This window comes from Solanum dulcamara, chromosome 9, assembly GCF_947179165.1.
Source record: "Solanum dulcamara chromosome 9, daSolDulc1.2, whole genome shotgun sequence".
NCBI lineage: Eukaryota > Viridiplantae > Streptophyta > Magnoliopsida > Solanales > Solanaceae > Solanum > Solanum dulcamara.
The window spans coordinates 11940198-11956332 of NC_077245.1; the positions used below are offsets into that span (position 1 = coordinate 11940198).

The 16135-nt window shown below is 33.8% G+C and overlaps 1 protein-coding gene across 1 annotated transcript; it reads left to right on the forward strand.

Annotated features, from left to right (window-relative positions):
• The first annotated feature begins 582 nt into the window (after positions 1–582).
• Positions 583–3596, forward strand: LOC129904179 (uncharacterized). Its single transcript, XM_055979720.1, has 3 exons — positions 583–686; positions 2217–2348; positions 3161–3596. Exons 1-3 carry the CDS (start codon positions 642–644, stop codon positions 3392–3394), a joined length of 411 nt encoding a protein of 136 aa, XP_055835695.1. The 5' UTR covers positions 583–641; the 3' UTR covers positions 3395–3596.
• Positions 3597–16135: the final 12539 nt, after the last annotated feature.

The window sequence follows — 16135 nt, forward strand, 5'->3', positions numbered from 1 at the left end:
TAATTCACTTTTAATACATAATAGATTTATCATAATATTGCTATATATTGCTATAGAAGGTAATAAATAAAAAAATATCACTAAAATCAGTAATTATTTATTAAAAAGTACTCGTCCAAGTAATTTTTTCTTCTTTTAAACTGAATTAAGGCTTGAATGAGTTGAGATTGACCTAATTTAAATTATATTGAGCCCAATCCATAAAATTCTGAGTGAGTTAGACGGATTACTTATATTTGAGCTCATTTTGACACTCCTAATCCTAACCAACTATCAAACATGATATTATTCATCTAATACATGTGTAAATTATAATATATATTTCTCCTAACCATCTACCAAAATACCCGAGAGTATATTTTGGTTGATGTCTCCAAAAATTTAACAAGGAAAAAAGGGGATATAAAAAAATTTTAAAAAAGAAAAAAGAAAGAAGGAAGAAGAAGAATTTGACCCCGCCGTAAAGGCTATCAATTTTGTTGAGGTGCAACTAGTTGGGCTTAGCCCATCACTCCCAAGAATATTATATATATATATATATAAACCCCATAAGCGGCTATATGCATGTTAGGTTCTGCAAACTTTATCTCAAAGTTTATGACGAAGACTCCCTTGTGTTATTCTACTACTACAGGAGGCTCATGGCGAAAAGACAGCAACTTTCCAATAATTTTGCTCCAAAGAAGGTAAAGTACAAGTCTTATGCCACAATTCTTTTGTGATTCATGATTAATATAGAATTGGTTTGATGATGAAATTGCTTCTTTTCTATTTTCATGTGCTCAAAACGAATTTGCACTGCAGAGGATCGCATTAGTGAGTTGCCTGATGAAATGCTGGTACTTATACTGTCTTTCCTTAGTGTTAAGGAAGCAGCAGACACCAGTGTCCTCTCCAAAAGATGGTTATCCTTGTGGACATATATTTCTAGTCTTGATTTTAATGCTACCAAACCATTAAATGAAGTAGCATTAAATCTCAAGCTGCGGAAAATGCATATGAACAAGTACATCAGATGGGTCAACCGTACTTTGCAAATGTGCAAAGTTCAGAGATTAGACCAATTTCGTGTTTGTTTCGATTTAAACAAATTTGCCCAGCATGAGATTGATAAGTGGCTTGAGTTTGCCGTTTCTAGGAGAGTTCAAAGGCTAGAGTTGGACTTGTTAAAAGGTGGAGAGGTAAATCGATCATCTTGTCATTGTTATAACTTGCCCGCCCAACACTTTGGTCTCAACGACTATGCTGCTCAACCTCTGCCACCTCTCTTGCATAATTTTAAGTCTTTAAAGGTACTGTTATTCAAGTCCGTGAATGTGACGGGAAGTTCTTGAGTTCTTCCTTTACAAATGTCCATCTCTTGAAGAAATGACGGTTCATGGATCGGGAACGTTGGTAAATCTTGAAGTCGTTGGTCCTTCCCTCAAGTTGAAGCACTTGAGTATATTCTACTGCAATCGAGTAGAATCACTTAAAATCTGTGATACAAGCCTTGTAACACTTGCAACTTCATCATCACATAAATTATTGCTTGTTAATGTTCCAATGCTGATTGAGGTAGAGATTAAGGGTCGGCCCATACCTATTTTGGATAACATATTGCCTTGTGTTTCTTGTGTTCTTTCTCTGCTGGAGGTCCTTAAGATACATGCTAATGATGCATTGGTCAGTGAACACACTTTTGAAATGTGTATATACCTATACTTTGTGTTGGGTGTTTGCCCTGACTTTCCTAGTATAATTAGGTTTTCCTTTTTCTAAAAGGAAAACACAATGTCTCCATATTTGGCTAGTCCTTTTTCTTATAGGAAAAGGTTAATGACTTTATAAATAGAGGCTTATTCCTTCTAACTTAGTAGCATTCACAATGTAGTCCTAAAGGGCTTTGAGAGTTTTGTGTAGGGAGAGAAACGGTGAGACACAAGTGTTACGTTAACACTTGTGTGAACCTCTTTTTATTCTGAGTGAATTGTGTGAGGTTATTTCTCTCGATTATTTGTACTCTCATATTTATAGTGGATTGCTCATCTCCTCTTGTGGACGTAGGTCAGTTGACCGAACCACGTTAAATGTTTGTGTCTCTTATGGTATATTTCTCGTTTGTCTTCTTACTCATGGTCATTCGAGGTTTGCTTTGCTAGCTTCCGCATGACACCTAATTATTTCCGATCCTAACACTTTGCTTGTACTAATTGGTTTGCTTTAATTTTTCCCAGGATTATTTGGGGCAATACAAGATTCCTGAACTTACCATGCTCAAGAAATTTGTCTTAGTTTTGGATGATAGTTTCTTAGATTGCAATAATGTCATAGAGGTTGCTCCACAGTTGACGGAATTTGAGTTGAATGTAAGTGTCAAGTTTGATTTAGAAATCAGTATTAATGTTTGTGCTTCTTTTCTTCAAACCCTGGATGAATGTGTGTTTCTAAACAGTCCTTCCTCTTATTTTGGTGACTTTAACGGGTTGTGGGCAGATATGTTGACTGAATTGCCTCTTTCATAACTCATCCACTTAAATTATCTTTTCCAAATTGCTGTCTTAGAATCTAACAGCTCTTTGGTATGCTGGGTTTCCTCCAGAATGGAATCCTGATTTTGGCATCTCATTTGTATTACTAGTTCTGTTGGTAACTTGATAGTTGACTACATTACTTTATTAAATGAGATTTTCATTCTTAAACTCGCAAATAATAGATATGTATGGCAGAATATGGAAGTATCATTTAACTCCCAAACTTTTTATAAAATTATGTGGACGGTAAACCTACTTGTCCTCAATTCATGAACCAATTTCCGAAGAGAACAAGCTAGCAAAGAAAGTTGTGAAGTAGGTGCATTGGATGCACAAATACTGAACAACATTTGGTCAGCTGAAAATGAATTGCTTTCAATATGACTTTAACTAAGCTATTTTCTTAAGAATATTAATCTGAAATCGGATCATAGGCATGTAGGTCTTTATTTGTTACTTCCAGTGAATCTCAGCCTTGATTTATCACAAGCTTGTGCTTTCTGTCTTTACGTAGATACTTGTGGTGATGCTATAATATGTAGATTTTGCGCCATGGATTGATTTTTCTTGATGTTCAATTCATCTCCTCATTTCGATTATGCTACTTTGAGGCTGTAACTGTGTCTGTTTGACTTTCTTATTGGCAGTTGCTTTGGTTAAAACCGAAGAGGTCAAAAAGAGAGTGTAGGAAGGTCTTAAGCTATCCTCTCCATCACCTCAAAGTGGTCAGGTTGTACGGATATTATGGGCGTACTAGTGAACTTGAACTCGTTAGGTATTTTTTGGAAAATGCTATTGCTCTTGAGAAAATCATCGTTGATCCTCTTGAACTATGTGATTTTCATATCATGGGGGAACCAAAAGAAGATAAGTTTGTGTGAATTGCAAGAAAATACGCTAAGCTCCAGCTTCCAAGTGAAGTGCCTTCACATATTGAGTTGGTCATACTGTGAAAGTAAGTTTGTTACGGAAATAATATCTAGATGTAGATTTTAGAATTCTATTCATCAAGAGTTGTAATAAGGACTATATTTCCTTCCTCTAATTGGTTTACAATTTTCTATCAATGTACCATAAGAATTAATAGCAACACGATGAATTAAAGTTCGATTAATTAAAATCTTTGTAATTCATCATGTTTTTCTCAGTATCCTTATATGAGTATTGATCTCTCCTTAATTATGCGCTATTACTTTGTTAAGTGCTTAAAATTTATGTTCATGTCGATTTACTAATTTTACAGCCTGTTTCTCTTTCAATTTCTTTAATGCAATCAAGGATATATACAATGATAAAATTTTAAGTGATAATTTTTAGGACTTTTTCTTCTCGTTTGTTCTACTCTTGATGGATAGGGTTATCTGGTGCATGTTGTTGATGGGAGATAGCATGTATCCTGTTAAATTAGTGAAGGTGTGCGTAAGCTAACCTGAACACCACAATTATATATATAAAAAGATTGTACTATTGAAACATTTTAGCATACAAACAGGTATATATCGTGCTTCTGAAAACATATATATACTCCTAAAATATTATTCAACCATGCATGATAATTCTTACCTTCAAAGAATATATAAGGCAACCTAATTAATTCCTTAAAATAGAAGAATGAATTCATACACAACACATGAATGTACAAGATATGATCAAACGACATACGTGAATATTTAACAAGAAGTTATAGTTAGGTAATCAAATTGGGACATAATTAGGATGCACTGTATTTATCTATCAACTTGTCTGTTAAAAATAGTTACGTCTTATTACATTCAACGAGTAGGTCTAAAATGGTCCCTTAATTATGCATTAATCGATTTAGTTTTTTAACTATTCAAAAACTTATTAGGTTTGGTCCCTTAACTATACACTTACCAGTTTTAATCACTTAACTATACATTTACTGGTTTTAGTCCTTTAAGTATTCGGAAACATATTAGGTTTTTAATACAAATAGCTTAGGTTTATATTAACGGAACTTATGTCTTCCTAATATTAAATCTTTAGTCCATTTTTACAAATAGCTTAGGTTTATACTAACAGAACTTATGTCTTCCTAATATTAAAATATTCTTAATTCATTTTTTAGTTGTTTCTCTCTCCCTGTTTTTTTTTTCTTTCAAATTATTCTTATGAAAAGAACAAGGGAAAAGCATCAAATATACCATCGAACTTTGAGAAAAAACTCATTTATCCCATCCGTTAAAAGTTTGGCTCATCTATGACATTAACGTTTGAGAAAAGGTTCATCTATGCCATTATTGTTTAACTCCGATTTTGTAAAACTACTCAAACAACTTTTAACACTTTTTTATTGGAGTTTTGAATCAAATATACACTTTTTCCTTCTTCTTCTTCTTCTTCAAGAACACATAAAGAACACCAAGAACTCCAAATTTCCAACTTCTTCAATTTTTCACGAAATCACCTCAAATTTCAATAGTAGAATCCCTCCGGGCTAGATATCATAACTCAATATCTTTTAAGCTCGAATTCAACCTAACCCAACAAGATACACTTAATTTTTTTTTAAAGTTTCAAAACTTTAACCTCCTTTAATGGTAGAATTTTCTCTATAACTCTAAATCACTTGAAATTTTAAACATAGACATAGTGAACTTTAACATAGTATTTTTTGAGTCTATGTTCAAATTTCAAGTAATTTGGAGTTGTGGCAAAAATTTCACCATTAAAGGATGTTAAAGTTTTAAAACTTTGAAGAAATTTTAAGTGTGTCTCGTTGGGTTAGGTTGAATTCGAATTCAAAAGATATTGGATTTTGATGTCTACCTCAGAGGGATGCTAATATTAAAATTTGATGTGATTTCATCAAAAAATTGAAGAAGTTGAAAATTTGGAGTTCTTGGTGTTCTTCATGTATTCTTGAAGAAGAAGAAGCAAAAAAAGTATATTTGATTCAAAACTCAAATAAAAAAGTGTTAAAAGTTGTTTGGTGGTTTTGCAAAACTAGAGTTAAAAAATAATGGCAAAGATAAGTCTTTTCTCAAACGGCAATGACATAGATGAACTAAACTTTTAATGGATGACATAAATGAATTTTTTCTCAAAGTTTGATGACATATTTGAACCCTTTTCCAAAGAACAATAACCCCAACAATTTAAAATAAATTAATGAAGAAAGAAGATATAGTTAAGTTTTAACTTTATTCAATGGTGGGTTAAATGAATCATATTATTATTGCTAATGACTTGAATATGTTATATTTTCTTCTTTAGCAGTTGACGGTTCATAATCAACGCGAATTCTTTTTAATTTTATTTTTCTTACAAAAGAAAAATAAAAAAATTGGAATTTATTACTCAATTTTTTCTTTGTAAAATAAAACAAACAAAATAATAAAGTCGATCTATTTCAAAACTAAAAAAAGTTCCAAATATACCATTTTATAAATTTCAATTTATGAAAAATTAATCAAATCCCCTTCAATAAAATCGTTGCAGTACAAGATTTGGAATAAAAAGATGTAGAAAAGAACTTTGAATTTTATTCTCATTGCGAAAAATTTGTTTCTATTAAATATAAATAAATTTCTCCCCACACAGAGTGGATAATAATTTTTTAGCATATTCAAGTTATTTGTAGCAATAATATGTTTCATGTTATCCTCCGTTGAATAAAGTTTTGACTTATATTTTTTTCCTCGTAAATTTCATTTTGAATCGTTGAGGTTAATTTTTTTTTTCGTATGAGTAATTTGAAGAAAAGGTAGCGGGAGAGAAAAATAATTGAAAAAATGGGTTAAGATTTTAATTTCACTTAGGCATGAATTCTATTAATATAAACCTAATTTATTTATATAAAAAAAATTGGATAGAGACTTAAAGGACTAACATCGGTAAATATATAGTTAAGGATAGGGATGAGTGTTCGACTTCAGTTTGGTTTTACTAAAATTCGGTTCGGTTCTTCAGTGTTTGATTTTGAAAAAGTGTGCACCATATTTCAAATCAAACTAGATCGGTTTGGTTCGATTTTTTAACATCGGTTCGATTTATTTCACTGTTTTTAAAATAATTTTTTGGTGCAAAATTCTTGTGTTGATTTATTATTCTGTAGTTTTCTTGTTGCAAAATTCGTAAAAGAACCAACAGGGAAAAAAACAAGAACAACAAGAAAATGTTAAGGAAGAAATCAACAGGAAAAAAAGAGAACAAGAATTATTGTCATGCCCCGAGAAGGTACCCTAGGCATGGGCGGCACTCAGAAACCATCTCTAGCTTCCAAGAAAATCACTTAGTCTCATAACTTATTCGTTCATTAGCAGAAGACTTAATATGAATACTTATGTGAGATCTCCATCATCAACATCAAATGAAAGAAAGAAATTTTTAGGAGAAGTAGTTTCAAAGGAGAACTACTCCAATTACATCATTAAACTCTGTCTATGAAGCCTCTAACACTATCAGATGGTGCCAATGACATATTCATGGATACCTCAAAAGAAACTTTACACTCAACAATAATAAAAGGATAAGGAGTTCCTCTGAATTCAAGAAGGACTCACCAAATAACTGAAAATAAATGATCTTCCACGATGTGCCTGTTGAGGATCTCTAACACCTATATCTTCATCATAAAACGATGCATGTCGAATGACATCAGTACATAGAATGTACGAGTATGTAAAATGGTAGAAAAGTAAGGACAAATATCAAGAAACTCCTCTCAGGAAGACTCGGCTCAGAACTCAACATCATCTCAAAATTAATATGTAATACAAATTTAAAAATAATAATAATAAGCAATGTTTACTCAGTTGGGAGTTTCTCTAACCGACAACCATCACTTATGAGGTAGTGATGATATCACGAAGCAATGTCGTTGCCATATCCATCCAATACCTTGCCAGGATAAAGGACATCACCATCTTGGATCCAATCATCAAAGTCCTCTTTTTGGGACTTAAGAGGCATAACCTCCATCCTACGCTGGCTACGTAGTTCTGGAATTTAAGTCAATTAAACTCTTACCCAATTCGGTGCTCGATACTACTCCCAAAATATGTGCTCATATTAACCTCATCATCTAGTCTCATTAGACTTTAATTTAAATCATCAAACTCATCTCATTACCTCTTCATCAATCATTATACTTCAAATACATCATTTACATCTTATCAAAACATCTTGCTCAAAACATCATTTAGTCCAAAGAATCAAATTCATTTAAACTCAATTCTTTTGCTCTTTTAAAACACAATAAAATACATATATAGTATTAATTCAAATCACTCTTTTTGTCAATGAATATTAAAAGCCAACATCCTTACTCAAAATATGTGTAAAAATATTTATGAACATCAAATCATTTAGGGTTCATGGAAAAGTAGCCATGAACAATAATTCCAATAATATGAGAGATAAAATAATAAATATAATCTCAATGCATAAATATATCTAACTCAATAGAAGAAGAATTAATTCATTTAGAATTCAAAATTTGGATAGAACTCAACTATAACTCAATTATAATGAATTTAAATATTGGGCGCATGAAGAACTCAATACAATACTATGAAAGCCTTACATACCTTAAATCCGAAGGTTTACTTCGAATTGGAACACTCTTAGGCCCCTAGCCTTTTCTTTTCGTCGGAGCATTTTGTGTACTACCCGGAGTATAAGAATCACAAGAGTAGTATTTTTATACTACTAAAACTAAAACTATATTTGAGAATGAGTAAAGAAGTATATAAAGAGAAAAGTTGCTTAAGAAAGCTTGATAAATAAAATGAGGAAATAAAATGGCTATTTATAGGTGGAAAAAGGGACCTAACAATAAATAAAATTATAAAGAAAAATCTAAAAATTTAATGGAATATATTTATGTCATGGGTGATGTTAGGAGGAGAGATTTGGATTTTGAAATGTACGATTGGGTATACTTGAAAGTTTTACCCATGAAGGGTGTGATGAGATTTGGAAAGAAAGGAAAGTTTAGTCCTCGCTACATTGGTCCTTATCAGATTATGAGGAGGGTAGGTAGAGTAGCCTATGAATTGGAGTTGCCCCCAGAATTAGCTTCTATTCATCCCGTGTTTCACAGCTCTATGCTTAAGAAGTGTTTGGGAGATCCTTCACTTGTTGTCCCAGCTGAGAGCATTGGGGTGAAAGAGAGTTTGAGTTATGAAGGGATTCTAGTTCAGATTCTTGATCCTCAGGTTCGCAAATTAAGAACTAAGGAAGTGGCATCTGTCAAAGTCCTATGGTGAAATAAATTTGTTGAAGAGGCTACATGGGAAGCTGAAGAAGATATGAAGGCTAAATATCCTCATCTATTTGTGCCTTCCGATGATGATGTTCAAGGTAATATTCCTTATTCCTACCTTTGAGTCGATGTATATTCTTGAATTTTAGTCATGGAGTTTTTGAGAAATTGATGTCTTAATGATACTTATTCTTGATGTCTCCTAGTTTCATCTTCATTCGAAGACGAATGATTCCAAGAAAGAGATATTGTAACACCCCCTAAATATTATTGATTCATAGATCCTTTTTTTCATGAAGTCCAAATGAATTATCAAAGTTTTCTATTTAATTCAAGCATGAAACTTTATGGATTTTTCATATCATGATTCAAAATGCATAGATTATTAAATATTTGAAATTTAATTACCTATCTTATATTAACTTATATTGGCTTTTAAATGCATTAAATTGTTAATTTATCAAAAGTCCTTATATGAAGGCATGAAAAGATTTTGATCATGTTCTAAAATATTTTGATCATGTTCTAAAGTATTTTAATCATGTTCTAAAAGTATTTTGATCATGTTCTCTCATGCCTAAAGTATTTTGATCCTATTCTAAAGTATTTTGATCATGTTCTAAAAGTATTTTGATCATGTTCTCTCATGCCTAAAGTATTTTGATTATGTTCTCTTATGCCTAAAGTAATTTGGGCATAACTTTTCCTAGGTTAGTCCAAATTAGGTGATTAAAATTTTTGAGTAACCACAACATCATTACCTACAACTTTCACGAGAATATATCTTAAGATTCGGAGTTTAAGTAGATCAAATAAATTAATCTTTGCAAGATATAGTGCTGTGACGGAATAGAGTATTTGTAGAATAAAATTCATATCTCGATGTAGAATGCTCTAAATTGGATGATTCTTGAACCAACTGAAACTAGACTTCTAAATCTACAATTCTTATGAAGACACCAAATCCTAATAAGGAATTTATCTTATTCAAACGCAGCTTCGAAAACGGATATTCCGTTAAAAGAGATTTCATCTCACCTACCATAGAAAGATCTAGAACCATTTGTCATCATCTATGACATCAAAATTCTCCATTCAATTTTCAAGATCATCCTTTATGATTATGTTTATTTATTGTTAGTGTCACGCCCCGAGAGGGTACCCTAGGCGTGGCCGGCACTCAGAAACCATTTCTGGCTTCTAAGAGAACCACTTGGTCTCATTTCTTATTTATTCATCAGCGGAAGACTTAAGAATACTAATGTGGGCTTGTCATAATCAAAGGAAAAATAGATAATTGTTAGAAGAAGTAGTTTCTAAGGAGAACTACTCCGATTACATCATCAGACTCTGTCTATGAAGCCTCTAATACTCTTAGATGGTGCCAATGACATGTCCATGGCTACCTCAAAAGAAACATCACACTCAACAATAATAAAAGGATAAGGAGTTCCTTCGAATACAAGAAGGACTTACCAAATAGCTGAAAAGAAATGATCTTCAACGATGCGTCTGTTAAGGATCTCTAACACATGTATCTGCATCATAAAACGATGCAGGTCGAATGACGTCAATACGTGGAATGTACGAGTATGTAAAATGGCAGGAAGGTAAGGACAGATATCAAGAAACTCCTCTCAATAAAACTCAGCTCAGAACTCAACATCATCTCAACATCAATATGTAATGTAAGTTTAAAATATAATAATAAAAATAATAGTAATAAGTAATGCTTACTCAGTTGGGAGTTTCTCTAACCGACAACCATCACTTATGAGTTAGCGATGATACAACGAAGCGATGTCGTTGTCACATCCATCCAATACCTTGCCAGGGTAAAGGACATCACCATCTTGGATCCACTCATCAAAGTCCTCTTTTTGGGACTCAAGAGGCATAACCTCCATCCTACGCTGGCTACGTAGTTCTGGGGTTTGAGTCAATTAAACTCTTACCCAACTCGGTGCTCAATACTACTCCCAAAATATGTGCTCATATTAAACTCATCATCTAGTCTCATTGGACTTTAATTTAAATCATCAAACTCATCTCATTTCATGTTCATCAATCATTATACTTCCAAAAACATCATTTACATCTCATCAAAACATCTTGCTCAAAATATCATTTGCTCAAATTCATTTAAATTCAACTCTTTTGCTCTTTCAAAACTCAATAAAATACATATATAGTATTAATTCATATAACTTCTTTTTATCAATGAAAATAATAAAAAGCCAACATCTTTACTCAAAACATGTGTAAAAATATTCATGAACATCAAATCAATTAGGATTTATGGGAAAGTAGCCATGAACAATAATTTCAATAATATGAGAGATAACAATAATAATAATAATATTAATGCATAAATATATCAAACTCAATAGAAGAAGAATTAATTTATTTAGAATTCAAGATTTGGATAAAACTCAACTATAACTCAATTATAATGAATTTAAATATTGGGCGCATGGACGAACTCAATCCAATGCTATGAAAGCCTTACGTACCTTAAATCCGAAGGTTTACTCCGAATTGGAACACTCTTGGACCCCTAGCCTTTTTTTTTCGCCGGAGCATTTTGTGTACTATCCAAAGTATAAGAATTATCGGAGTAGTATTTTTATACTACTAAAACTAAAACTATATTTGAGAAGAAGTATATAGAGAGAAGAAATGCTTAAGAAAGCTTGATGAATAAAATGAGGAAATAAGGTGGATATTTATAGGTGGGAAAGAGAGATCTAACAATAAATAAAATAATTATAAAGAAAATCTGAAAATTTAATGGAATATATTGATGTCATGGATGATGTTAAATGGAGGAAAATTTATGTCATGCATGATGTCAAATGTATCTAGATCTTTCCATGGTAGGTAAGATGAGTTCTTTTTAACAGAATACTCTTTTTCAAAGCTGCGTTTGAATAAGATAAATTTCTTTTTAGGATTTGGTGTCTTAATAAGAATTGTAGATATGGAAGTCTAGTTTCATTTCATTCAAGAATCAACCAATTTGGATCAACCTACAGTGATATATGAATTTTGTTCTATAAATACTCAATTCCATCACAACACTATATCTTGGAAAGATTAATTTATTTGATCTACTTATACTCCAAATCTTAAGATGTGTTATTCATAAAAGTTGTAGGTAATGATGTTGTGGTTACTCAGAAATTTGAATCACCTAATTTGGACTAACCTATGAAAAGTTATGCCCAAAATACAGAGGATGTATTATTTTCGTCGAGAATTGAAATACCGACATAAAACATTTTAAGGGTTGTTACAATATCTCTCCCTTGGGATCATTCGTCCTCGAATGAAGATGAAAATAGGAGACATAAAGAATGAATATCATCAATACATCAACTCCGATACTCAAATGGTCAATGACTCAAACTCAAGAATAAACATCGACTCAAAGGTAGAAGTGAAGAATATTACCTTGAATATCATCATCAGAAGGCACAAATAGATGAGGATAGTTAGTCTTCATATCTTCTTCAGCTTCCCATGTAGCCTCTTCAACAAATTGATTTTGCCATAAGAATTTGACAAATGCCACTTCCTTAGTTCTTAATTTACGAATCTGTCGATCAAGAATTTGAACTGGAATCTCTTCATAACTCAAACTCTCTTTCACCCCAATGCTCTCAGCTGGCACAACAAGTGAAGGATCTCCCAAACACTTCTTAAGCATAGAGATGTGAAACACGGGATGAATAGCAGCTAATTCTGGGGGCAACTCCAATTTATAGGCTACGTTACCTACCCTCCTCATAATCTGATAAGGACCAATGTAGCGGGGACTAAGCTTCCCTTTCTTTCCAAATTTTATCACACCCTTCATGGGTGAAACTTTCAAGTATACCCAATCATACACTTCGAACTTCAAATCTCTTTTTCTAACATCAGTGTAGGATTTCTGGCGACTTTGAGCAGTCCTCAACCTCTCTTGTATGGTTTTCACCTTCTCCATAGCTTGGTGAACCAAGTCTGGTCCAATCAACTCAGCTTTACCAACTTCAAACCAACCAATTGGTGATCTACATCTCCTCCCATACAGAGCTTCATAAGGAGCCATTTGAATACTCGAATGGAAACTATTATTGTATGCAAACTCAATAAGAGGTAAATGATCATCCCAATTACCTTTGAAGTCAATGACACAGGCTCTTAACATATCCTCCAAAGTCTGTATCGTACGCTCTGCCTGGCCATCTGTTTGCGGATGAAAAGCAGTACTAAGGTTCACTCTTGAACCCAAGCTCTTCTGAAATGACTTCCAATACTGAGCAGTAAATTGAGCTCCCCTATCAGAGTTGATAGACAAAGGAACTCCATGCAGTCTAACAATCTCTCTAAGATATAGTTTGGCTAATCCTCTGTAGTGTTCGTAGTGTTAACCGGCAAGAAATGGGCCGATTTGGTCATCCTATCCACAATCACCCAAATAGAGTCATGTTGTTTGCGGGTTTGTGGTAAACCGGTAATGAAGTCCATATTGATCATTTCCCACTTCTATTCCGGGATCTCTATATTCTGAGCCACTCCACAAGGACTTTGGTGCTCAACTTTAACTTGTTGGCAATTCGGGCACTTGGATACAAACTCTGCTATATCTCTCTTCATTCCACTCCACTAGTATACTTCTCTCAAGTCATGATACATCTTTGTTGAACCTGGATGGATGGAATACTTAGAATTATGGGCTTCTTTCATGATTCTCTCCCGAATACCATCAACACTTGGAACACATAATCTTTCTTGATATCTCAACACTCCATCTCCCCCTTTGGTAACATCCATTACCTTCTGCTTGTGAACCTCATCCTTTAGTTGAAGAAGAATGGGATCCTGATCTTGTTTTTCTTTTACCTCTGCAACTAGAGATAATTTAGCTCTATTTCGTACTATTATACCACCCTCACTAGAGTCAATAAGTTGAACTCCCAAACGCGCAAGTCTATGTACTTCCTTTGCCAACTCCTTCTTTTCCTCTTCCACATGGGTTGTACTCCCCATAGATAACCTTCTAAGAGCATCAACAACTACATTTGCTTTACCTGGGTGGTAGAGAATGCTCATGTCATAATCCTTGAACAACTCTAGCCATCTCCTCTGCCTCAAATTCAGCTCCTTCTGGCTGAATACATACTGTAAGCTCTTATGGTCTGTGAACACATCCACATGTACACCATAAAGATAGTGACGCCAGATCTTAAGAGCAAATACCACAGCTGCCAACTCAAGGTCATGAGTGGGGTAGTTCCTCTCATGAGTCTTAAGCTGTCTGGAGGCATAGGCAATGACCTTACCTTTCTGCATCAATACACATCCCAACCCAACTCTTGAAGCATCACAATAGATTACAAAACCATCCGTTCCTTCGGGTAGGGATAGTACTGGAGCAGTAGTCAATCTAGATTTCAACTCTTGAAAACTTTTCTCACAAGCATCAGACCATTGAAACTTAGCCTTCTTCTGAGTCAGCTTAGTCAATGGTGAGGATATGGATGCAAATCCCTCAAAAAACCTCCTGTAGTAACCAGCCAAACCTAAGAAACTCCTTATATTGGTTGGAGAGGTGGGTCGGGGCCAGTTCTTAACTGCCTCAATCTTTTGAGTATCAACTTGGATTCCATCCCCAGATATAATATGGCCTAGGAATGCTACAGACTCAAGCCAAAACTCACACTTTGAAAACTTAGCATACAACTCCTCCTCCTTAAGAGTTTAAAAGACAATCCTAAGGTGATGAGCATGCTCACTCTTACTTCTAGAGTAGACCAAAATATCATCGATGAAGACAATTACAAACGTATCTAGGTATGGCTTGAATACTCGATTCATGAGGTCCATAAAAGCTCCTGGAGCATTTGTCAATCCAAAGGACATAACAAGAAACTCAAAATGACCATAGCGGGTTCGAAAAGCCGTCTTTGGGATGTCACATTCTCTCACTTTCAACTGGTGATAGCCTGATCTGAGGTCTATCTTAGAGAAGCATGTGACACCTTGAAGTTGATCAAATAAATCATCTATTCTGGGGAGAGGGTACTTTTTTTTAATGATGACCTTGTTTAGTTGTAGGTAATCAATGCACATTCTAAGGGACCCATCTTTCTTTCGCACGAATAGGACAGGAGTTCCCCAAGGTGAGACACTTGGCCTAATAAACCCCTTATCTAGGAGGTCTTTCAATTGTTTTTTCAACTCTTTCAACTCTGCAGGAGCCATCCTATAAAGAGGAATGGAGATAGGTTGTGTATCAGGAAGGACATCAATACCAAAGTCTATCTCTCTATTAGGAGGGATTCCGGGTAGATCCTCAGAAAAGACTTCAGGAAACTCATTCACAATGGAAACTGACTCAAGAGATGGAGTCTGATCATTAATATTTTTGACTCGGACTATATGATATATACATCCTTTAGAGATTAATTTTCTGGCCTTAAGGTAGGAAATAAATTTACCCCTAGGCACTATAGAATTCCCCTTCCACTCTAAGATAGGCTCGTTTGGAAATTGAAACTTGACAATTTGGGTCCTACAATCAACTGAAGCATAACAAGAATAAAGCCAGTCCATGCCAAGAATCACATCAAAATCAACCATGTCCAACTCAACTAAGTCAGCCATGGTATCCCTATGATAGATTAACATAGTACAATTTTTATAGACCCTCTCAGCTAAGATAGACTCACCAACAGGAGTAGACACGCTGAAAGGCTCGGGAAGACACTCAAGAAGGATCTCAAATTTACTAGCCAAGTAAGGAGTCACAAAAGATAATGTAGCACCCGGATCAAGTAATGCATACACATCAAAAGAAAGGACTCGGAGCAGGTTGGGTAGTAATATATATATATTACTACCCATCCTTTTTCCTTTTCCACCTTCCAATTCCACCTAAATCCATCTTTTTTAAAAATTTTCAAATATCATCATTCTCCAACCCCACTCTTTTTTTTCCTTTTTTCTTTTTCCTTTTTTCACCCCACCGAGCCCGTCATTACTCAAAAACTTCATCATTACTCCCACCAACACCATTCTTTTTTTAAAAATCTCTTCATCTTCTTCATATTCAACAATCATCAATAAGGAAGAACACAACTATCCAACAAGGAAGAATTCACCAATATTAAAAAAAAGACATTCATCAACATTCAAGAACAATATCAAAAGGCAAGAACAAAAAATACTGCAAAGAAAATACGGAGAGAAAAATCAAAATAAAATTTAGTCTCAGATCTTTTCAATTTGTTTTTAGTTCTTTTGCTCATTTGTGGTGGATTCAAGAAGTTCATCGCTTTTAAATTCGTCATCTCAGTCGTTGCTCGAAAAGAGGTAAATAATTTTCTTAGCTTTATTTTATTTAATT

Excerpts from the sequence above, each read along its gene's own strand:
- LOC129904179 (XM_055979720.1), top strand. The coding sequence starts at position 642 with ATGGCGAAAAGACAGCAACTTTCCAATAATTTTGCTCCAAAGAAG. Across the intron at positions 687-2,216 it reads ATAATTTTGCTCCAAAGAAG|GATTATTTGGGGCAATACAA; the intron begins GTAAAGTACAAG and ends AATTTTTCCCAG. Across the intron at positions 2,349-3,160 it reads TGACGGAATTTGAGTTGAAT|TTGCTTTGGTTAAAACCGAA; the intron begins GTAAGTGTCAAG and ends TCTTATTGGCAG.